The sequence below is a fragment of the Manis pentadactyla genome, chromosome 9, assembly GCF_030020395.1.
Source record: "Manis pentadactyla isolate mManPen7 chromosome 9, mManPen7.hap1, whole genome shotgun sequence".
Lineage (NCBI taxonomy): Eukaryota > Metazoa > Chordata > Mammalia > Pholidota > Manidae > Manis > Manis pentadactyla.
This window is the reverse complement of record NC_080027.1, coordinates 43,502,596-43,527,299: the sequence shown is the minus strand read 5'-3', so window position 1 is coordinate 43,527,299 and position 24,704 is coordinate 43,502,596. Positions and strand designations below refer to the sequence as shown.

The 24,704-nt window shown below is 37.7% G+C and overlaps 2 protein-coding genes and 2 pseudogenes across 2 annotated transcripts; 2 read left to right on the top strand and 2 right to left on the bottom strand.

The window, feature by feature from the left end:
- Nucleotides 1-1,050: 1,050 nt before the first annotated feature.
- Nucleotides 1,051-1,810, top strand: LOC118912066 (40S ribosomal protein S3a-like; annotated as a pseudogene).
- A 4,832-nt stretch (nt 1,811-6,642) lies between these two features.
- Nucleotides 6,643-7,519, top strand: LOC118912173 (olfactory receptor 51A7-like; annotated as a pseudogene).
- A 6,454-nt stretch (nt 7,520-13,973) lies between these two features.
- On the bottom strand, nt 13,974-14,951 carry LOC118912065 (olfactory receptor 51T1). The gene has a single exon (XM_036884858.2). It carries the CDS (start codon nt 14,949-14,951, stop codon nt 13,974-13,976), a length of 978 nt encoding a protein of 325 aa, XP_036740753.1.
- Nucleotides 14,952-23,276: 8,325 nt separating this feature from the next.
- On the bottom strand, nt 23,277-24,233 carry LOC118912064 (olfactory receptor 51H1-like). The gene has a single exon (XM_036884857.2). It carries the CDS (start codon nt 24,231-24,233, stop codon nt 23,277-23,279), a length of 957 nt encoding a protein of 318 aa, XP_036740752.2.
- Nucleotides 24,234-24,704: the final 471 nt, after the last annotated feature.

Sequence of the window (24,704 nt, the reverse complement as noted above, 5' to 3'; positions counted from 1 at the left end):
GTATAAGTTTCCCACTCCTCTGGTTTCTCGGGATCACCTACTAAATAATCAACTTACTCTCAATTTCTTTTCACAGTTTCTGCTTTTAGAGGATTCAAAATTATATGCAACCCGTTCATAAAAATGGTGAAAATCGCTTACAGAAGCCACCACCCTTAACTGGTTAATGAAACAAAGAGATTCTTTTTGTTCACCTGAACCAAACCACAAGAAGGTCATTGTCTAGATCTGTGACAATCAGTAAATCTTGACAACAGCACCAAGAAGTAACTCTGAACCAAAATGAGAGACTCAATTCTGGATCTTACAGTATCTGTTAGGGAAAATCTGAATAGTAACAACTAGTCAATGAGGAGAAATAAAGTTGAATTTAGGTCTGAATTTAAGTGAAATATCTACAAGAATAAAAATTAAACAATTTCTAAAGAGCAAGGTAAGATTTGATGTTCTCAAAGAAAGTAAGAAAAGAGGGGGAAATAAAATAAAGTACAATAAGTAATATATAAGATATGAAATAAAATGGCAGAAAGAATTCTAAATAAAAAAGAAATTTAAATGGATTAAACCTCCCAATTAAAAAACAGAAAGGTAGGTACTGAACTAATAATATGTTGTTTGCAAGATGAATTAAAACATGGAAAGAATTTTTAAAAAGGAAGAAAAATTATTTATGGGGCAAATATAAAATCAAAGAAAAAAACATTAATATCATACAAAGGCTATTTAACACAAGACACAATTACTGATAATGTCAGTAGATACCAGTAAAAGGAGAAATTGAAAAATAATTTCTTTCCATTATGTCATAGAACCTAAATGTACATCCTCAAAACATACATTAAGCAAGTCAAATATCAACCTACCATGTCACATACCATTTACATGCCTAGGTATTTACTCAAAAGAAATTAACATGATTACTGTGTACACAATTACTTCTTCATGAACACTCATAGCAAATCTATGAGTGGTAGCCAAAAACTTGAAACAAATCATGGTCATTAATAGGTGCATATGAAAAATGTGACAGGCTCTCTAAGCAGTAGAACCATGGCAGTTGGTAAAGACAAGCACCTTACAAAAGGTGTCAAGAAAGGAGCCAAGAATAAAGTGGTTGATCCATTTTCTAAGAAATATCAGTATGATGTGAAAACACCAGCTATATTCAATATAAAAAATATTGGGAAAAAATAATCACAAGGATTACAACCAGAATTGTGTCTGATGGCCTCAAAGGTCATGTTTTTGAAATGAGCCTTATTGACCTGCAGAACAATGGAGTTGCATTTAGAAAATTCAAGCTAATTATGAGGATGTTCCAAGCAAAAACTTCCTGACCAACTTCTATGGCATAGATTTTACTTATGACAAAATGTACTCTGTAGTTAAAATGTGGTAGATCTTGATTGAAGTTGATATTGATGTTAAATCTACTAAAGGTTATTTGCTCGTCTATCCTATGTTGAAATTATTAGAAAATGCAACAGTCAGATCCAGAAGACTTACTTTCAACACCAACAGATCCAACAAATAGGGAAGGAGATAATGGAATTCATGACCCAAGAGGTCTATACAAACTTGAAGGAAGTGGTCAATAAATGTATTCCAGACAGCATTAGGAAAGACATAAAAAAGACTTTCCCATCTATTTATATTTTCCATGATATGCTTGTTAGAAACGTAAAAATGCTGAATAAGCCCAAGTTTGAATAGGGAAAACTCACGGAGCTTCATAGTAAAGGTAGTTGTTTTGAAAAAGCTTCCAAGGGATGGGACAGTTGCTAAAGTTGAATGAGGTGATGGATATTAGGCACCAGCTCAAAGTCTGCTTAAAATTTATACTTTTAATGGTGACAAATAAAGCGTATTATTTGTGGAAAAGGCAGTATATTAATACAACAAAGTATTATACAATAATATAGAAGAATTAATTGCTAATGCATGAAACAACATGGATGAATTTTTAAAATTTGATGCTCCCTGAAAGTAGTCAGACACAAAGATTATATAGTATATAACCCAATTTATAGGAAATTTTAGAAAAAACAAATATAATCTGTAACAACAGAAAGAAAATCAGAGATTAACTGCAGCTGTAATCAAGGGTTAGATTTTGTCACGATAAACTTTTGCTGTATCTCTAAATATTACAGACCAATGCTAATCAGTCTTTCAATTATGGAAGATTACATAAAAAACAAGAACACAGAATGGATCTGATAAATGATATCAGCTAGCTTTTAACATAAGCAACCTTAGTGGGGCTCCTAAATGAAGTAGTTATGGTGTCAGAAACGGACCCACAGATAGGCTCCCCACTCAAGGCTATCAAACTTTACTTTCTACTAAACATCCACCTAGCAGAACAATGTTAAGTACTTAATAAGCATCATCTCCTGGGAAGAAATAAGCCACTTGGAAAGTGATTCCATTCTGGAAGCAGTATCAGATCAATTTGCCAGGAACTGACACATATAATGGATAAACATTTGCCTTTTTTTTCTGTAAGACCATGGCCAGCCTACTATCCTATGGTTTACAGAGTGTTTGGTTTACCAGCACAGGGACTCATGTAACATTAAATTTTAAAAAAGGATACATTTTAGAGCAAATTGCAACAGTAGACACAGGGCCATGATCCTGTCACATACTGCACCATCCAGAATCTTCCAGGCTGGTACAGAATAGAACAGGTGCCCTCGAGTTGCTGCCTTATAAATGATATTCTATGAGGATGATATTACATATTCCAGATGCAGTATGTACATACATCAACAATCATTATCTAGAGCTGGGACCCAAATAATTAGCATGTGTGTGTCTGGGAACAAAGATGTAGAAAGTAAAGTGCCTCCACTTACCATCACTTTCAGTGACATATTTGGGAATTTTGTTTCCATTCCTGTAATTCAAGCTTGATTGTGTTAGAGACCCTCATCCACAGAGTAGTGGATTTAGTAAGTGTCCAATTAAACTTTGAGTCTCATATCCTGCCTGGTGACTGTGATGTCCTCAAGCCCAAACAGCAGCAGGTGAGGAAAGAAGCCACCAACTTGATAGGGATAATCAGTCCCTGGTCATCAGGAAAATATAGGGATGCTGCCAAACAAGGAGGGGTGAAATGAAATGCTCAGTGCCAGAGTGTTGATGGCTGTCTCCTGATGCTCCCCTGTCAAATTTTGATGATAAATGAATAAGTGTAGCATCCCTACCCTGAGAAGGGCATGGTGTCCAGAGGCTCTTACATTTTGGGCATAAGGACCTGGGTCACCCACCATGATGTACACCTGCACAGTAAAGGTACTAGCCAAGGGTGAGGGAATTTAGAATGGGTAATAGAGCTGGGAGATGGGAAGATCAGGTGAGACTTCAGGAACACCTGCAGAGAGTGGTGTTCGTTGTAGTTCATTTACTAACTTTTCATATTTATGTTTTCCCAGGCAAAGGAACCAACCCAAATACTGGAGGCTCTATTCCAAGATTGAGTGAATGTACTATAAGAAATGCTGGTATATGAGTGGTATTAGGCTGGACCATACTAAATGTTTCAATGCATCTCTCAGTCAGCCCTATATCAGAATGAGGCACTCATTTCCCAGTTTCTAGGAATGTTGGCTGCTATTGGAATATAACTGAGTCCTTCTGGAATTTTTCTGATCCAAATGAAACTGCCTCAACCCAAGTTATGCCCCTTGTAGGTGGGTAGACTTCATTCAGTGACTGAAGCAGAGGTACATGAATCTTGCCTCTTTGCTTTAATTTGGCATAACACTAAAGGGATATTCCAGGTTCAGAGTTTTCTGTAGGATTGGCAGAAGCCTGCATTATAACTGCCTTGAATGTCAAATTATTCTTCTAACCAATCAAGATTCCTCCACACCCTCACAACTGTTTTTGCTGAAAGTCTATACATGTACACACACATACACATACACACACACAGGGAGAAAGAGAAAGAGGGAAGGAAGGAAGGAAGGAAGGAAGGAAGGAAGGAAGGAAGGAAGGAAGGAAGGAAGGAAGGAAGGAAGGAGGGAGGGAGGGAGGGAGGGAGGGGAGGGGGGAGGGGGAGGGAAAAAAGAGAGAAGAAAAATCCTTCACACTAACCTTCATCTAAGAGTCTGTTCTCTAAAGGAACCTAAATTAAGAAGTAGTTCTGAACTAATAACTTTCAGAGACAGGGGTTTGGGAATTTTTTCTTTTTGGAGGAGGTAATTAAATGTCTTTTATGTGTTAAAGAACATACCCACAGACATTTTTGAGGCAGATAAATAATATTTATAATAGAAATATCTGTTTTCTCCTTACTTTTAGTAATATAATTCAAAGACTTTTGCCCCTAATTAGAATGTGGAAAAATATACATATATTAATTTCCATAAAGATGAGTAAATTCTGGACAGAATAAAAGTCATAATTTCCTATATGGCCATAAGACAGTGGCAGATTGAAGAAAGTTTTAGTGAACTGAAACTCTGAGAAGAGCGAGCCCTTCATATTTAAGATGAAAGTACAGCAGCAAATCCAAAGAATAAATACAAAGAAAATCAAACCCAGAACACATCATAGTCAAGTCCTGAAGAAAAAGAGAGACATGTTAAAAACGAAGAAAAATGATGATATCTCTTAACAGTGGTAAACAATGGTAAGACAGACAGTAGAATTACATTTTGAAAGAACTGAAACAAAAATTTGTCAAGCCAGAATTCCATATTTGTCAAACTTATCTTTGAACAGAAGGTAAAACATATGTATTTACAGATAAACAAACCCTTAGAAAACTCATAGCTGTGAGACCTGCATACAACAAATGCTAAGGTTTTCTAAGCTAAAGTAAAATAATACAGGGTGGACACTCAGATAAACAGGAAAGAGTGAAGACTGCTAAAAGGCTAAAAGGCGTGAAGATGTGAGTAAGCATAAAACTGTTTTTATCTTTTCTGAATTGCTGGAAAAGATAATTTACCTTTTTAAGTAAAAGAATAAGAATGTATTGAGAAATTCATAGCAGGTAGAAATGAGTACTTGGCAATAATTTGCATACAAGTTAAAAATGACATGCATGGAACTAGATTGTTGAAAGTTTCCTACATTACCTATTGGCAGTATAATATTAACTCAAGTGCACTCTGATAAATTAAGATAGCATATCATTATCAGGGACCAACTAAAAAAAAAGAGTATAGCCAAAAAGCCAACTGAGGAAAGAGAATACTGAAACATACTTGAATTGATATGATTTAAAGATTCAAAAGAATTGAACAAAGCTATAAAAGAGAAGAGAACACAGATAGGACAAAAAGGAAACATATACAACATTGATAGACATAAAAACAAATGTATTAATAATTACACTAAATACAATGGGCTAAAGACCCCGGTTATAAAATAGCACATGCCACACTTGTGTCAGCAGATTTTATTTAGCATGAAAAGACATGCTGATTACAAAAGTTGTACATGAGATACAAAGACACAGTTAGGTTAAGATGAAAAGGATGGAAAAACATGTTGCACATACCAATACATGTGGTGAATGTGGCCATATTTTATCAGCATGTGAAATTTAAAGTAAGACACAGCACCGAGAAAAAAGGAGACAGTTTGCACTGATAACAGGGTCAATTCCTGAAGAAGTTATAACAACCTTAATGTTTATACATTTAATAGGAAAGCTTCAAAATATAGAAAGAAAAAGTAACAGCAGTAAAAAGAAAATGACAAATTCACAATCAGATTTGGAGATTTTAGCACTTCCCTGGTTGAATGTTACTTGGCTACACACATAGGTAAAAATTAATTGAGGTGTAGTCTTCACACTTCTGCATCTTACTAAATGCAAATTATGTTTCCATAATAAAGAAAGAGAAACACCTTCACTGACTTTAAGAGAAAAGAAGCAAAGAAATGGTGAGCCAAAAATAATGTAGCAATTAATTTGGAATTAGATGATTTATTGGTAGCCTCAAATGTTTTCCCTGATCTCTGGGGCAGGTTCTCCTTGATATGTTCAGGTCTCCAAAATCTGTAGAACATCTCAGTCTGATCTTTTCATGGCCTCATGAGAACCAATCAGTTAAAACTAAGGCCCCGAACCAGACCTTCCTGTGGAAGTTTCTAGGAAATTTCCCAGGGAAACAATTTGTTTACAGAAAGTAGTACAGCTGACAGAATTGCTGTCCCACAGGTCCAAAACTCAGAAGTCAACTCAAGGAGTCTGTGATCTTATAGATAAAGGTCTTGGTTAATAAATGTGATACATTGCGACTGAGAAACCTGTAGCCCAAAGCCATTTTGTTTCATTATGTGATCAGACGGTAAGTGCAATGGGGCCCTAACGAAATATTTATAATATGGCTTTTTATCCTCAAGTATGTTGAAACATGAATACTCTGAGAACTGGAACTTAGGACTGTGATGAGTAAGGGTGACTGTATGGAAGCCTCAGAATTTTGATATAGGAAGGGCTTAGAAGTAAATAAATAAATAATGAAATCGAAGTGGGGGCTAGAGGAAGTTTTTCTTGGAGCTATGTTTGTTAGACAAGAGAAGAGTTTAATTCAAATTTGGAGAAGCTATGAGCATAACAACCTGTTGAAAGTGTCATTTCAGATGTGGGAATAAATACCTTCCAACTGATTCATCATGCACACTCTCAGTTCCTCCAAAATTGAGATCACCACCTTCTTCCTGATTGGAATCCCAGGACTAGAGTGTGTTCATTTATGGATCACTATTCCCATCTGACTTGTGTACCTGGAGGCCATCCTTGGCAACTGCACCATCCTGCTGGTGATGAGGACAGAGCCCTCACTCCACACAACCATGTACTATTTCCTACCCATGCTGGCTGTCTCTGACCTGGGCCTGTCCCTCCCATCTCTCCCCACTATACTGAGGACCTCTGTTTTCAATGCCACAGGAATTTCCCCAAATGCCTGTTCTGCTCAATAATTCATTATTCATGGGTTCACAGATGCAGAGTCCTCAGTGTTCCTGGTTGTGTCTTTTGACCACTTTTGGCCATATATGACCCTCTGAGGTGTAGCTCCCTCCTCACCAAAGCCACAGTTACCAAAATGGGCACAGTGTTTCTTGTTAATATCATACTCTCAGTGCTGCTATTTCCTTTCACTCTCAAGATTGACATATTTTAGGAAAAGCCTACTTTCTCACTCTTACTGTCTCCATCAGGATGTCATGAAGTTGGCCTGCTCTGACAACACAGTCAACTTTTCCTATGGTTTGTTTGTTGCTCTCTGTGCCATGTCAGATAGCCTGCTCATTGCTGTGTCCTATATATTCATCCTGAGACCATGATGGGACTGGATCCCATAAGGGGCAGCTGAAGGCCCTCAGCACCTGTGTCTCTCACATCTGTGTTGTGCTCATCATCTTCTATGTGCCCGTCATTGCTTTGGCCTCCATGCATCACTTTGGCAAGCACACATCCTCCCTGGCCATGATCCTCATTGCCGACATTTTCTTGCTAGTGCCACCTCTGATGAACCCCATTGTCTAGTGTGTGAAGACGGCAAATTCGTGAGAAGGTTTTGGGGAAACTGGGTCTAAAATAATGGTATGGGATAAAGTGAGAAAGGGTCAGCCATGGACTAGAAAATAAAATAATACCTTTCTAAGCAAAGTATTATGAATGATTCATTCTTCTCTTTCTTAATCTTCCTTATAACCAGTACAACATAAGGGCTGGGCACTGGTCTGTGATCTTTGGACTGCTAATGGCATTAATAGGGGAGTATGCCATAGTTTTGCAATATTATTCAAAACATGAATCAATACATTGATAAAGAATTTTCTTTCCAGTGTTTACATCACAAGAATAAACATACATGGTAGTAGAGATTGAAGCCTCCCTCCCCCTTATAAAGAATGAATATTAAAGGAACTAGAAATTAAAGGATGTTACCCCAATCCAGTTACTGATTTTCCTTTGGGCAGCCTTTAGACATGTGTCAGTTGAGGGAGTCTTCAGTCAATTTAATGCATATTCTAGATTTCCCATTTAAGTAAAAGAAGTCTATTGTCATGTATATGTCTGTTAAAGATTTTCTCCCTTTGCTCTTTCTTTAGTAATCAGATAGCAATAACTAGTGATTCTTTTACCTTAGAGCTCTCACAGCCTTGAATTATGACAATAAACTCTGTTATAACATTCTTTTACAGACTAGATTTTTTTCTCTATATTACAACAGAATTCCAAGAAGTTATAGTTACCAAAAGGAGAACAAAAGAACTCTTCTGCTACTGATAAGAAATAAGAAAGCTAATAGTATGGTAATTTTTAAAGCACTGATATTCTTGGTTAAAGAATACCTTAAAATACATGTTATAAAATAATGGCTCTCATGCTTGTTTAGATACCTGATATTTTGAACTATGACATACTCAGTTATACTCTAGAAGTCAGAAATAATTTTAAACAAGCAGAAAATATGACCACATATTAAGCAATATAAAATTATATTCAGGCATATATGGTTCCATTTTTTAAAAAAAGATAAATAGCCAACTAAAAATGAATTGGCTATCTAAAGTTATTTTCTGTAAAATTAATTTGTTTCATGTTCATCTGTTATTTTTAAGTACCTCATAGCAGACAAAGCTATAAAACATAAAATTTAGAATATGTCAACCAATTCTTAAGATCCTAAATCAATAGCTGACCATGTATAGATGCTCATAGCCTCATCAAGGGAGGGAGGGACTTAATTGCCTCCTCCAAGGTTGTTTCCAATTATGTTATTATTATTAGTCCTGTAACTCTGGGGGGAAAATATTCTTCCAGTCTGGGGCAAAATACCTTTAAAATCAAAATCAATCAAAGGGAGAAATAAAGTGGGAGAAATCTGTTTATTGCTTACAAGCACTCGCCCCCTTCTGCTTGCCTGTGTCTCTTGCTACCCAGCTGCAAAAAAGGAGCCCCACCCAACCTCTCCAGTCCAGAGATGCCCTTACTCACCCTGTAATTACCTGTTGATATGGAGATGGACTACTTCTCTCCACCCCTTGGAAACACCTACTGATATGGAGATGCACTAAGGCCATGCAAGAGATTCTGAAAATACTGAAATTTTACCCACAGTCCACATCTCTGTCTCTTTTTTTGTATTTTGTTTCCTTAAAAGAACTGCATACATCAGACTTGTTGGCATATCTCCAGTAGTTGTACAGCATAGAAAAATGACATCTGGATAGTAGTCTGATGCATATCCCAACTTGTATGGAAACAAAATAAAACAATCAGACATCAACAAAAAGCTTTTGGCAACTCAGAATCTGATGATAAATTACAAGCACACAGACCATCTGGCATGGTATTAAATCTACTGCCAAAATCAGTAAGGAGTAACTGTAAATTTTCAGTCAAAAAAGCTCCCCTGAGAAACAGTTCATGTCCTGCTCAGCCACAAGAAAATGCAAACAGGTTGTCATGAAAGGAATGAGGAAGAATACTTATCTTCTTTGTTTTAGTATTTGCCCTCAATTTAGAAATTCAAATTTTCAGGAGACAGAAATGGCTTCAAGTTGTGAGATGTCAACAAATGTTGCTTCTGGATCAGAAGAATGAATAGGCTAGAATTTGTCTGTTTTTCTCAATTATATTACAGGTTTAATGTGTTTCTAATCAAGCTTCCTGTAATATTTCATTGAGAATTTACTAAAAGAATTCTAAAAATAAATTTACAAGAGGTGAATTGGAGAAGATAAAGTAAAGACAAATAGAAACTGTAGCAAAGTTTCATATGATAGTAATAGTTGTTAAACAGCTATAAATTGCATGTAGTTTGCTCAGCAGATCAATGTGAGGAACAAAGAAATGGAATAAACACCGCAATATACCATACATGATATGAAAACAATATACAATTAAAGATTGTCAGAAATGATTGAAAATAGATTGATTATTCAAATCATAGTAGTAGAAAAATATTACGACCTATTTATAAAGAAAAATATGTGTATGCGATCTTGTATTAGACACAAAAATAAAAAATAATTAAGTACAAAGAAAATTTTAAAATCTGTTTAAATATAAATAAATATATTGTTATCTCTGGATGGGATTAAATTTCTAGTAATTTTCTAGTAATAAATTTCTAAGAAATAATAAAAATGAAAAAGCAGAAAAGTTTTATGTGTTTTTATTGAAAAGAAATTAGGCTTATGAATAACATTGAAATAGTTATGATTTAGAAAATAATAACAATAGGATATATTCAGTGCTTACCAGGTACTATATACTAGGCTATCTGTATTCATTCCATTAACTTTTGCAAGAACATGGGAAAATAGATTCAGTTCCTTCCCCGCTTTGCGGGTTAAAAAGTTAAAGTTTTGAGGAATTAAACAACTCTTCCAAATTCCAAAGACACTGAACTATAAAGTGTTAGGAGCTTGAATCAAACCCAAGGAGTATGTTTCTAGATCCCACAACCTCATCCAATACACTGAAACAACTATTATTTTGCCTCCTTCTAAATTTAATCATTCACATTCTAGGCGTCTAAGAACATAATCAAAGGTGTGATCAAATATACATTTATAAGAGTATAATTGGCAATAGTTTTCTATAATAAAAGTACTATAAACTACTGAAATGTTAAATAATAGAAAATGGCAGCATAAACCATGATATTCAAATAATATTAAATATTATTCAGCTATGTAACACAATATCAACAACTAAGTGGTGTTTGCCAAACACTGTATTAGATGTTAAGGATTAAATGAGACATAAAACAGAGGACTACTATCAAAGAGCTTACAATCTGGTGTTGGAAAACAAGTAAATAAAAAATTAGATTCACCGAGTTGGAAAACAAGTAAATAAATAATTAGATTCACTGAGTAAAGTATGATAAGTTTAAGCACATGTATAAGAAAGCACAAATAGAAGAATAGCAACTTGACAGTTTTACTGGAAAAACAAGGAAGAGCTTCTTAAAGAAAGTAAAGTCTAATATAAAATATGACTTAATAGAAAATAATGAATACTATCAAGCACTTGAGTATAAACTATTATCCTAGTTAATAAATATATGTGTGCACATATGTTTGCTTATTAAAAGGATTTGGTCATATATCAAAGTTTCTCATTAACAGGACTGTGAATGATTATTGTTAACTTTTAATTCTTTTCTGAATTCCTTAATATGTTCACAAAATTTTAATTCTATACAGTATACATTTGTATAGCTATATATATGTGTGTATTATATATATATATATGTGACATTTATGATCAGAACAGCTTCCAAATACATTAAATAACAACAAAATACAAACTCTTGCACTGTTAGTAGTGACAATAGGGATGAAGTATACTGGTGAAAACATTTTTGATATTGAGCCGGCAAGTTGCATTTTGAACAAGATATGAAAAGCTCGTTTGGAATAATAACAGATTAATACATATATGGCAGACTGCCTTAAATACTGACCTTCACAAAATTGGAAGAATGATTGTACATTTCTACAATAGTTTGTGAAAACCCTTGGAATCCAGAATTTTCCGTACTTAAAAAGGCCCTAAAACAACCCTTGAGGCATTACTCAAGCCTCAGCTTTATTTCCCAAGTGAAATGTGTGAATAGTCACTCAATGTGGAATAAATAATAACCATAAATATACCCACATCAGTTTGGGTTAGCTTTGGCTGCCAATAAGTTTTGGCACCAAACTTACGAAATTTCTTTTTTATTTTAAAGTTCTTTTCAGATGTTTTCAAATTTATGAATTGTGAATAGAATTGTGGGTCTACCAAGAAAAACTTTTAGAGTAGTCTTCCCAAGAAGCAATTAAAGTGCTGTGGATATCAGTAAGAACTGATGAGGAAGAGTTTGGGTGGTTGGATTTGGGTGTGGTGTGGGATGACTATCCTGTACATGACTTGAGGGTCAGAGTCTCTGTTGGAATGTAATGCTGCCTAAGGAAAATTCTCTCTCCTTTCTAATTTCATAGTTCTTCATGTCCACTGGCCTTTCTTAGCTGTTGTACAAGCCCTCTTCCATCACTAGGCACAGCAAATCAGGGCTCAAAAACATATATATTGAAAAATAATTTTGGCACTTCGTATCATTCCCTGCAGTTCTCAAAGGGAATACATGTAACCTCATCTAGGCTTCTAACATGCTCAATTCTGTGCCAGTTTCCTGTGCTTCTCCCTCATTCCTCCAATTCTTATCTAAATTCACATGTCTAATATCCTTATCTAAACTGACACATTCTCTTACTTAAGTCCCTGTCCTTAGGTTGTTTTCTTCTGAGCTTACTAACTAGTCTGAGTATTTCTGACTAAGAAAAAGTCTTTGGTCCCAGAGATTTAAAAACTAGATGCATCTTGAGATTCTGAACTTTTGCAAAACAGTTGTATTTTATCTTGTTGAAGGACAGAACCAAAGGGACATTTACTTGGCAGCAATGTGAGAATGGAAAATTGAAATGTGAAATACTGTGGTATAATGGAATATAAAGACTTCCCACAAGGTGCTTAAGACCAAAGAGGTTCTGGCCGCAGCGCTGGCCCTGGAGTCTGGAAAACTGAGTTCATTTCCACTTGCACTACTTTCTGGATGATCCCACACTGGTTTTCCTCCACTTAAAATACTGGCTTCTGACATACAGTCTTGTGTGATGTTTAAGCAATGCCAGGAAGGTATCAAAGCACCTGACTATACTGTATAAAAGGGAAATCACAAAATTATTTTAACTATAAATAATATGTGGATACTGTTGATCATGATTAAAGAAATGGGGCTTGGAGTTTGGGGAAAGCAGAGTCATGAAGTTGTCTGTGCTTGAGCTCAACAGAAAGCCGAGACAAACGAATCAGGGTTTGGGGGTGGTATTCCCTGTCCGCCAGGAGTAGGAAGTTGATGCTAAGGGAGGAAACAGGTGGCTCAGATAGAATAGCTGCTTGGTCCACTGTGCTCAGACATGATTCATCTTGGGTGGAACTAAGGTTTCTTAACTGTGTGTGTGAAAGAGAAGTTGGGAGAATTCTCCCAACATCCCATCAACCCTATACTGAGGGTACTTTTTCACAAAACAAGTTTTAGTAATAAAGGGAATCCAAAGATTTTCTATTAAATGCATCAAAGTCATTGTGCAATTCTACAGTGACAAGTACACCAAAAGGTCAAGCAGCCTAATAACTAGGTAAGAAATTAGCAACCTAAGAAAGAAGGGCAAGTAGAAAAAAGGTATGGTCGTGAGTCAGAACAGACCCAGAAGAAAGAATATGGAATCAGAATCAGAACTGTGTTAGAATATCTAGGCACTGGTAAAAATAGTGAAAAGCAATGTGTTGTTTTGTATATTGGACTCATTGGAGGAATAACAAATAGCAAAGAACTGAATAGTTCACTTCTGCTAAAGCAAAAAGGGATTAAGAGAGGAGTGCATCTGTAAGGAGATGGGGCCCTCTAAAGGTAACTCTAAGAACTCAAACCAGTGTGCAAGAATTTTCTAGAGTTTTAAACCGCAAAATTATGTGTGTGTACCTTTGAGCACACTTGTAACTTTTCCATTTACCAGCTCCAGGGAAAATATTCATTGCCCCTGGAAAATATGGCCACAGAAATAAGTGATTTTGCTCATCTGGATGCAAAAATAAAATATTGTCATGTATTTTTGGTCTGAGAATGACCATTTTTAAGCAGATAATTAAATTGATCAACTGGAATAAAATGATCTAGTGTACTTTTCATGTGCACAGGAATACATGTAATTGTTTTAAATGTTCAAGGCTCATATATACAGTTAATTTGGCTTGTAATCATGGTGAGTTTTTTTTTTTAACTCTGATAAGCTTAGAGGAAAATTATTCTCTTCTTTCTTCTTCTGTAATTTAATTAAAAATGCCTCACTAACCAAAATGCCTGAGGATGATATGGACCCAAAACCCTTTCTTAGTTAAATATAATTTATGTACTGGCCATTTCTCTCCACCAAGCTCACCCTCCTCTAAGACCCCTCATATTGGGGCCCTGTGAACCTTTCGATTGGAGCAGCTGGAGCACAGCCTTGCGGATCATCTTGTTCTTCAAGCTGTAAATGATAGGGTTTAGTACAGGGGGTAGGAGCAAATAAATATTGGCCAAAATGCTACAGACTGTGCTTGGGGTGGAGCTAAGGAGGCGGTGTGCAAAGGACAGGCTGATCATTGGCACATAGAAAACAGTGACAGCACAGATGTGACAGACACAAGTGCTGAGAGCTTTTTGTTGCTTCCTAGGGGCCACGATGCTCAGGACAGTACGGAGAATCAAAACATAGGAGAAAAGAATGAATAATAAGTCTGTACCAGTTAGGTAGAGCTGGAGAAACAAGCCCAAGAAGCTGTTGATCCAGGGGTTGGATTTTGTGTATTTGATCACATCTGGGTGGAAGCAAAATGGGTGGGAAAGCTCCCCGCCTCCTTGGAAAGACACATTCTTCAAGACAAGAACCATGGGGAAGAGGACAGTCACTTGCCGTATGCAGATAATCATTCCAATTGCCACGATCATCACATCTGTGAGGACAGTGGCATACTTCAGTGGGTTGCAGATAGCCATGAAGCGATCAAAGGCCATGGCTACCAGCACCGAGGACTCGATCCAGGAGAAGGCATGTACAAAGAACATCTGAATGAGGCAAGCTTTAAAACTGATCTCCCGAGCATGAAACCAGAGAACCCCAAGCACAGTAGGGAGGGTCGAGATAGTCAGACATAGATCAACAGCTGACAGCATGGAAAGGAAGTAGTACATGGGCTTGTGGAGATTTCGCTCAGCAACGATGACAAACAGTATCATGCTGTTTCCCAAGAGGGCAATGATGTAGAGACAGCAGACAGGGATGGACATCCACACATGATCAAGTTCCAGCCCAGGGAACGCAGTGAGGAGGAAGTCTGTGGGGGGTGATGTGGTGTTATTGAAAATTGCCATGGTGGGTTGAGGACGCACGCTGAAAAGAGACAAGAGTGATAGTGTTTGTCATATCGATCCTTTTCCAAGCCCTAACTCTTTCATAAACTCTGCCCAAATGACACAATTGTTTCTGTGTATTGAAAACCCCAACCTAATCATGGTATCTGTCACATAATTCAACAGTATCTTGAGTTTTTCTTGTCAGAACCTGGCTCCATTTTTCTTCCTCGGCCCTCCCCCAGTTAGAACCATCATTCTCTCTAGTCTCCTCCCTGCCCTACTGCCTAGACTTGTTCCGACTTGAAGTAGGAAATGCTTATAGATTTATTTCACATGCATACACCAACAAAACAACCTCTACCACAATTATAACCAATGGGTCTTTGTATTAAGTCTCTGAGCTATTGAAGTGATCAGAAATAATGGAGAAGCACAGAAGAGCTACTGGGTGCCTGTAGTCTACTCCACGATGTCCTTGCTGGAGGCTGGTCTGGGACACAGTAGTCAGAGGTATCTTTGTCCCAGAATCATCAGCCACCCTGTCTTTGTAGACCCTATTAGAAGTCTCCTTTGGGTATCACAGCTTCTTTATTCCTTTTCCTGTAATGAAAAGTTCCTATAATTCCTCCCTTTCCCACTCCACATGTGTATGGGACTTAGATTCATCTTGCGCTCTAATTCTGTTTCTCTGTGTACATTTTCAGATATATTGAAATAACTGGGTCTTGTTCTCCTTTTCTCCATCTTACACCTTGGGGTACTTTACTCCTTCCCAGGGGTATCCACCATGTGACTATGGACCAACACCCTCATGAATCCTGTGAAGAATTCCAATCAGAATTCTGGAATACATGATTTTGAGCATCTTAATCTGGATGTAATAAATAAGCCTAGACAAAACACCCATATGAAAGGCATGGGATATACTCAGCAACATTTGATGAATGACTTTGTAAAAAGTGTGAATGGAATAGAAGTAGAGATGAATAACTAAAAGACAGTGACTCAGGGACAGGTAAGCTGAGGGATCTCATCACAAATGTAGAAGTTCACTAGGTGAGAAATACCATAAAATGACAGCTTAAAGAAAATGGAAATAGTGTCAGAAGGGAGGTAGAATCTGGGATCTATATTTAAAATGATGACTGCAATTTTATTCAGCACTCTATTTACTGAGTGCTGGTGTCTTCATTGCTGATTTTTACATTTTTACTCAGGACATTTAGTTATCAACAAAGAGCTAACAAGGAATGATATACATGGCCCAGTTGTGTGGATATGACCAACTACAGGTATTCTTATTTTTCAGCAGTCTAGGCTCTCTACCTTCTATCTTGGTATATACAAAGAATTTTCTAGTACCAGACCCTACCAATTTCTATATAAGAATAAATAGGAGGGATTGTTAGTCTCCCCTTCTTCAGTTTACTGAAGATGGTGATAGAAATAATCACTTGTTACTCCAAAGGAAAAAAGACTAATTGCTTTTCTTGCTACAAGATTTAGTATTATGTTACACATGGTTGACAAATAATACTAAGAATCAGGAAAACTAGTGCCAAATTAGGTATGGATTACAAATGTAGAATTAAATCAACCACTCGCACTCTGAATGACTATTTTAAAGCCAGTTACTGTGCTAATGGGCAGGGGGACAGAAATGACCATAGAACAGTTTTTCCATTCAAAACTCTCTCAACCTAGTGGAATGAATAATGTAAGAAGCCAAGGCAAAATAATAATAGAGAGCTATTACTACCTGGGGAAGAGGGAAGACTAGCCAGACAGGAAAATGGAAAGCTGTTGAGATTTCTGTTTCATTCTTCTTCTCAGTCTGATGAACACAGATGTTAAGAGTGAATCTCCTTTGTGATAACCATCCAGAAATCACTCTGCAATACAAAATAATCTACTAACTCTCCTTCAATAGTATTTTACCTATGCTTTTAGAGCATCAAATTTATATTGCTTGATCACATTTCTCTCCCTCTAGAATTCTGGTTCTCTGGGAACCTAAAACATATGTGCTCATCTTTATAGCTTCTCCAGAGACAAGCACAATGATTGACACATGATAAAAACTCAAATAATCTAATTTACATTAAATGTATGGCTGGATGGATAAATAAGTGATAGATGGTAGTGCAGGGACCAAGGGCAGGTTGCTCCAAGATATGCTAATGTGAGATGTGAGCTAAAACAATCAAGGTCCAGGATTCAGAAAGACAATTTGAACTCTACCCCACCTCCAACTGCATAAAACTAATTTATATAGAGAAACTGCTCCAGGAGGAGAGGAGTCACCATAGACAACTATATTATAATGTAACCTGGGTGTGGTAGACAGGGAGGGATGTGACTACCTCTGTTAAAATTCCTCTCTGCCCCACTGTTTTTGTGTGGCCCAGCAAGTGTTTGTTTACCATTTACTCTTTCATGTTCCTGTGAATTATTTTCCTTTTACTTTGAAGTCTCAGACCCCTACCCTAACCTCTTCTCCTTGGTTCAGGATGGCAATATACCTCCTTATCTGTGACGGCTGCTTGAGAATCTACATCTATAGATTCCCCATACATACGTAAATAAACTTTGGGTTTTTGTCCTGTTAATCTGTCCATGGCAATTAGATCATTAAACTAGCTGGAATGACCTCAAGGAGTAAATTTCTTCCTCCCCACCATTACAGAAATGAAAAAAGACTAGAGGCAGGAAATAGGAATTGAGCCTGAACGTTTAGAGGGAAGGATGAGCCAGAGGGAAATCATTTCCTTACACGTCAGTGGACGCAAGGAGAGTAACTGTCCTCTCATTTGGCTGGAAGGAGAAGGGCAGGTTACAAGAAAAGGAAAAGAATTAAAATCTTTTACATATGTCAACATTCATATACCTTATGTATATGAAAAACTGATAAAGATGTCTTTCTCCTGTTTTAGTAAGGGAAAGGGACCTGGCAAGGTAGAATAGTATATCAAAGGAAAAATAGTTGGATACAGATTCAAAATTCAAAACCAGATTGACTAACTCCAAAGATCATTATTTTTCATTAAATCACAGACCATTAGAGAAGCCAGGCTTATGAGAGAAGTAGAACAGCTGAGCAGTGTGATTTCTTTCTTTTAAAAAATAGAATGATTTATATTCTATTATACATCTGTATGATTTAAAGGAGGGAGAGAGATGAGAAATAAGTAAAAGAGAGAATAATGTCCTCATGGCTTTTTTAAAGAAGAATACCTATGGAGTCGGTTCATGTGCATAAAAAGATATGAAAATACATGTGAAATTGTGTGAAAAACATGTGTGACTGTCTGCATATGTTTGTATCCTGTGTATCTCTGCATGCTGGTGTACGGAGAGAGGAATTCCAGAGGGAAGAGCAATCGAGAGGAAAGATGGCCACAAAGCAGACACCAGTCATCTTCTGTTCTTTGAACTTTATCTCATTAAGGACAAAAAGATGGCACTGGATAATGTGAGGGGGCAGGCGAAGAGGAGACAATGGCTTCTTTTGCTGCTGGAGAGTTTGTTTCCTGTATACCCAAGAAGGAGCAGGGTGCCAGTGAGCTCAGGCTGGGAGACAACTGTAGGACAAGTTCAGTGCACTCAAAGTTTTCTCTGCATTACCCACTAACTGGAATGGACTAGTGCTTTCTATCTTCAGTTCCTCTCCAGGCAGAAGGTATCATCTACCAATCCATATACACAAGGCTAGATTAAATGACTTGGATAAGATACACTGAACTCAATAACTTAGTGATCCAAAGGTCAACACCCCTGGTTTCTGGCATCAGTAATGGTATAGACCCATCCTCCTCATTTACCAATCAGCACCTTTTGGTCATTTCCCAACTGAAATCTATTCTCTCCATAATCTGGAGCCTGCTGTGACAGCTCCAGGCCACTTAACCTGAAACTTCCCCTTGGCTTCTAAATCTCTGCACCACTTCATGCTTGGACATCTCACTAGTTTGCCTTAATGAGGCACAGCTGGCATTGCTAATTTATATATCCAAGTGTTGTCTCCTTTACCTGCCTGGAGTATGAGTTCCTTAAAAGTTTAGCTATGCCTATTTTTCTTCTCTCAATGTTAGCTAGTGAAGTAGGATCTGGAATAGTAGAAAGGTTCAATTAATAATGCTAACTGATTGCTAAATGCTCTTGGTTGCAGGAAGAGTTCTGAGTCCCACCCCTTTTCCTCTTTCTTCCTTCTGTTCCCTCCTGTCTTCTACCTCCCTATCTCAATTTCTTTCTGGCTCCACTGTTCCTCTCCATTTCTTCATCCCACCTGACTTGTAGCTCTAATCATTTAATTGTTCTTCTCCCTTCATTCTTGTCCTGGCTCACTTCACTTCTTTACCCTTTTCCCTTCCACCCCTTCCCACTTATGCACTCTCTTACCTGCTCATATCTGCAGGAAACAACACCAACTTCTCTTCAGTTCCATCACAGAGCAGGGACTAAACCAGCTCCCAAGGGTGGAAGCTTTATAGGAAGCTTAGTAGAGTCACCAGGCAACAGAGAGCTAATTTCATTAGTGAGTGCACTGGTTGGAGCAAGAGTTATGCGACCCATAACATGTCTGAGCTGTTCCTCTACAACAGCTCAGACACATGTCCCTGGCACAGCCTCTAACCCTTCTGCCTGGCCCAAGAAAACCCCATACATTAGGGGCTGTAAGCAGAGCCCTGGCCCTGAGGGCTGACAGTAATGGGTATTTTCAAAAACTGCCTGCCTGAGTCAGTTAACTACAACCATTCCTCTTCACCCTGGCTTAGGCTACAGATTCTCATCCACAGAGGTTCCCTGGATATCAAAGCAGGATCAGGGTTGCGCAGAGTCGTTCCTCTCTCTATTCTCTGCTCCAATATGTATTCTTCCTAACAAGTCTCATTGTCCCCCTGGCCATTTCCATGTCCCTTCTCTTACCCAGGAACCCCTCCTAAGAAGCCATCCTATTAATTGAGTCACATCTGCAGCCCACTTACCCTTCTGTGCATAAACACGCATTTGATGAACTCATAATACATGCCAAAAATTGCACTATATCCTTTAAACATATTGTCATATTTCCTCATTATTAAGCTTATGAGTTATGTATTGTTTTCTGTTGCTTCACAGAGGAGAAAATTGAAATGCCAAGATGTTTTGAATAACTTTACCAATCCAAAAGTTAGCAAGTTACAAAACTGGTATTCAAGTCCATGTCTATCTTACTCCAAAGCTCTTTATCTTAAAGTGCTATATCTCCTTATATGATCAACTCCTTCCACTTATATCTTTAGAAAATATGGTTGTAATACACAGTCCTCAGTCTGTCCATTCTATAGATTATTTGATTCTCAGCTGCATGCCCACATCTTGTTTAAGCCTCATTTTGACCAGAATCTACCTCTTTATTGCAGGCAGCATATTAATAATTCTGACCTTATCTAATAATTCCTTTTCATTCTTTTGAAACATTTTCCCATCCATATTTTCATTATATCTTTAATAGACACACTGAACAAAGATACCTATTCCAATAAGTATCTAGAAAAGATTAGGTAACTACATAAAGTTACACAGCAAGTATTGTTCAGATTCACGTGTGAACACCACCCCTTTCAACTGGCTCCCATCAGCAAAAATGAGTGACTCTGGAAATTTCAAATGTAATTTACCAATATTAAATGAAACAAATTGGTTAGAAAGCATGATATCAATCTTGATAAAGTACAGATTTTACTCATTCACAAATTTTAAAAATACACATTGAGTATCCACCATGTGCTCTGAACTACATTAAGTACAGATGACCCTCAAACAATGTGAGGGTTTGGAGCACCAAACCCCTGTGCAGTTGAAAATCCACATATAACTTTTGACTTGCCAAAAATATAACTACTAATAGCTCTTTGCATTTGCATTTGCATTTGCATTTGCACAGAAGTCATAGATTTCCGACTCCACAGAACACTCAGACAATCTGCTCCCAGATCTGCTTGGTCCTAAAACTGTACACAATAGGATTGAGCACAGGAGGGAGCAACAGGTAGATAAGTACAAAGTGTTTACTACCAAGGGTAACTGCATTGAGCCTAAGCATTAGTTCAAACAGAAAGAATTAGGAGATAGCTTAGGAGTGTGCCTATCAGCACAAAAAGTTCCACCTTTATTTCTTCATCTTCAACATTGGTCCCTGTATTAGTTTCCTATTGCTGCTATAACAAGTCTCCACAACCTTAGTTGCTTGAAACAACATCAAATTCACTATTTTACCATTCTGGAAGTCAGAAGTCTAAAATGGGTTTCACGGGGCTAAAACCAAGGTGTCAACAGAGCTGTTTCTGGAATGCCTTAGGGAAAATTCACTTCCTTATTTTTCCATTTTCTAGAGGCTGGCCTCATTCCTTACTGTGGCCCCTTTCAAAGCTAACAATAGCTGTCACATCACTCCTACACTGATGCTTTGCATCCCTCTTCCATATTTAAAGGAACCTTGTGACTACATGGGGTCCCCAAAGTAATCCAGAATAATCACTTTATTTTAAAGTCATTTTATTAGCAACCTTAATTCCATCTACAACTTTAATTCTCCCTTGCCATGTATCATAACACATTCACAGCTTCCAGAGATTAAGTTGTGGAAATTTGGGGGATGCATTGTTCTACTGCCAAATTCCCTGACTTTAAGAGAGTAATGTGTGTCTCTGGGAGCTGGGGTAGAAGCCAGGTGGGAAGTCTTCAGATAATGTTGGATCCACTTACTGATGTTTTCCAACATTGCAAAGAGCAAAACTCGGGTTACTGAACATTTTAAAGAACAGTCATAGTCTTTCTAGATTTCTGAGATGGGTATACAGAAAGAAATTGGAATCACACCATGGCCTAATGAATGTACCCTCCAGACTGATTATAGGATCTAGCCATATCACTAGGAGTATTAGGTTCACAGTATTAATAAACTCTCAAAGGCATGCTGACCTTGGGCCTCCTTACCTGGGGAGCACATGGCACACCTACTCCCCAGGGGCCCTTAAAGGCACTTTTCTTGCCTATCTATCATCAGACTTTTTTATTTTTCAGTCTTGGATTTTGTGGGTTTCATCATCTTTATAATGTAGCTCTGTGCCTAACTCAGATACATACAGGATAGATATTTTTCATTAACTATGAAAAAAAATAAGATGCATTTTTTTCTACTAAATCAGTGTTTCTCAAACTGTATGAGGTCAATTAATTTTGAGTTTTTTGGGTTTTTTTTTTTTTTTGCATTCAGCTCATCCCATCCTCTCCCTGCCCCTCCATCTGGATCTGCACTTACTCACCTCCTCACACCAGAAGCCACAATCATACCCTGTGAGCTCCAACTGCACCCTGTCTACCTTCCTGGGAAACACAACACTGCACCCACTCTGACCAGGAAAAAAAAAGTTGAACCAATGCAATTTTATTGTTCTGAGTTTGTATACAAAATCATGTGCTTCTATATCTCTGCAAAGTTAAATTGCCATAAACATTTTGAAACAGTCTTTCTCTACTTGCCTTATACAGATAAAGACATTTTAACACTCTCTTTCATTGGGATGCTGTAATTATCAAATAAAATATCAATCTATAAATACAAGTATTCTTATTCTGTTACATTTGATTCTTGAGTCCTTCTTAGAGTTGCATAGCACTTTACAGTTTACAAATAATTGTACTAATATGATTACATTTAATTTCATAACAACACTGGATGTCAAGGTAAGAATACACAATGTCACACAAGGAAGAGCTAAAACTTCCCCTTAATCTTTTGATCCCAAGTTATACAACACAACTGACCCCTGCTCAGTTGTATGTATTTATAATCTTAATCCTCAAATTTGATATTTTTTCTGATTCATATTTTATTTTAATAATGTATTTTCCTCAGGTATTCTCTTATTATTTAATGAATATAGTTTATTCACCCCCTTTAAGCTAATGGAAGCCATTCTTAACTTGAGCTAGAATATTATTAAGTTAATTTAATGAGGTCCAATTTAAAAGGCATAAAACAGAAATAGCCTATTTCTGTTCAAAAGAGTTATTAAAAATTGAATTAGTAATATCTCCTGCCTTAAGCTGCTATATGCCAGCTCATAAGTGTAGGGCTACAGGACAGAACACTGAACAATTCCTATAGATGCCACTCATTCTATACTAGGCAAATGACAATTTGGCATAGGAAAAGAAAAAATATGCTCTGGGAGCAGGGAAATATTTTTTTGCTCAATTCACATCCATAGAATATGTGAAAAAATGTAAACTTGTATTTCTCATAGTCATAATTGAGCCTTTACAAAGTAGATTCTTCCTCTCTCAAATTGACAGACCCTAACGCTCTGCAGTGATTTTGGTTTGAACAAATATCTGGATGATTTTCCTTCGTATCTCCTTGGTCTTCACAGCATAGACTATGGGGTTTAGCACAGGGGGGATGAGAAGGTAGGCATCAGCCATGAGGGCATGAGTCAGTGGTGAGAGGTGCTTTCTGAATCGATGAATGACAGACACCCCAATGAGGGGCACATAGAAGAGGAGCACAGCACAGAGGTGTGAAACACAGGTGTTGAGTGCCTTCCACCGGCCCTCCCCTGAGGCAATGGCCATTACTGTTCGGAGTATGAACACATAGGAGAGGAGGATGGACAGTGAGTCAGAACCCTTGGTGAAGATGACAGCAATCAGGCCATAGAGACTGTTGACACGGGTGCTGGCACAGGCGAGGCGCATGACGTCTTGGTGGAGGCAGAAGGAGTGGGAGAGGATGTTAGAATGGTAGAAGGGGAGCCTTTTGATGAGGAAAGGAACAGGAAAGACCACACAGACTGCCCTTGTCAAGATGACTGCTCCTGCTCTGCAGACCCCACCACTGGTTAGGATGGTGCCATACCTGAGAGGGGTCCCTATCGCCACAACCCGGTCAAAGGCCATGGCCACCAGCACGCCGGACTCAATGGCTGAGAAGGTGTGGATGAAGTACATCTGCACAAGGCAGGCATCAAAGGCGATGAGCTTGTAATTAAACCAGAATATGCCTAGCACAGAGGGCAAAGTACAAAGAGCAAGTCCCATGTCTGCCAAGGCCAGCATACATAGGAAGTAGTACATGGGAATATGCAGGGATACTGCAGACTTGATGGTAGAGATGATGACACAATTACCAAAGAGGGCAATGGCATATATAGCACCCAATGGGAATGCCATCCAGTAATACTTCTGTTCAAGTTCTGGAATTCCAGTTAAGACAAAGTAAAGGTGTTGGAAGTAGGAGTGGTTATTATCTGCCATGAGGCGAATGTGACATGGGCATGAGGAGGGAGCCTGTGGGATCCTGATGGGTGAGTTCCTGAAAATACAGTGGCAGGGATTAATAATATATTAGAATCGGACCTCTCTGGGAGTGGAACAATTTTACTTTCACATGAGTGGGAGAGACTATCAGAGAGGACTGAATCCCTGAAGTACTACTCCAAGGTATATCCTGTGGAGGGAGCTTCTACTGGAATGGGGGAACAAGACCCACCCAGGTACAAGTAAGTCATATTCAGATTAAAGCACATACTGCAGTGTCAATGCATTATGTAAAACATTCTGCCTCTCCTGTCCTTTCCACCCCTTTTTCTAATCAGTATCTTACAAGATGTTGAGTCAGAGTCTGAGGACATAATAATTAATACAGAATCAATGCAAAATGCGAATTATTTGATTCCCCAAAAAGGATGTCGTTCCTACGCACCACCCTCCTTATGCCCAGAATGC

Coding starts and splice junctions, on each gene's coding strand:
- LOC118912065 (XM_036884858.2), bottom strand. CDS start 14,951: ATGGCAATTTTCAATAACACCACATCACCCCCCACAGACTTCCTCCTC.
- LOC118912064 (XM_036884857.2), bottom strand. CDS start 24,233: ATGGCAGATAATAACCACTCCTACTTCCAACACCTTTACTTTGTCTTA.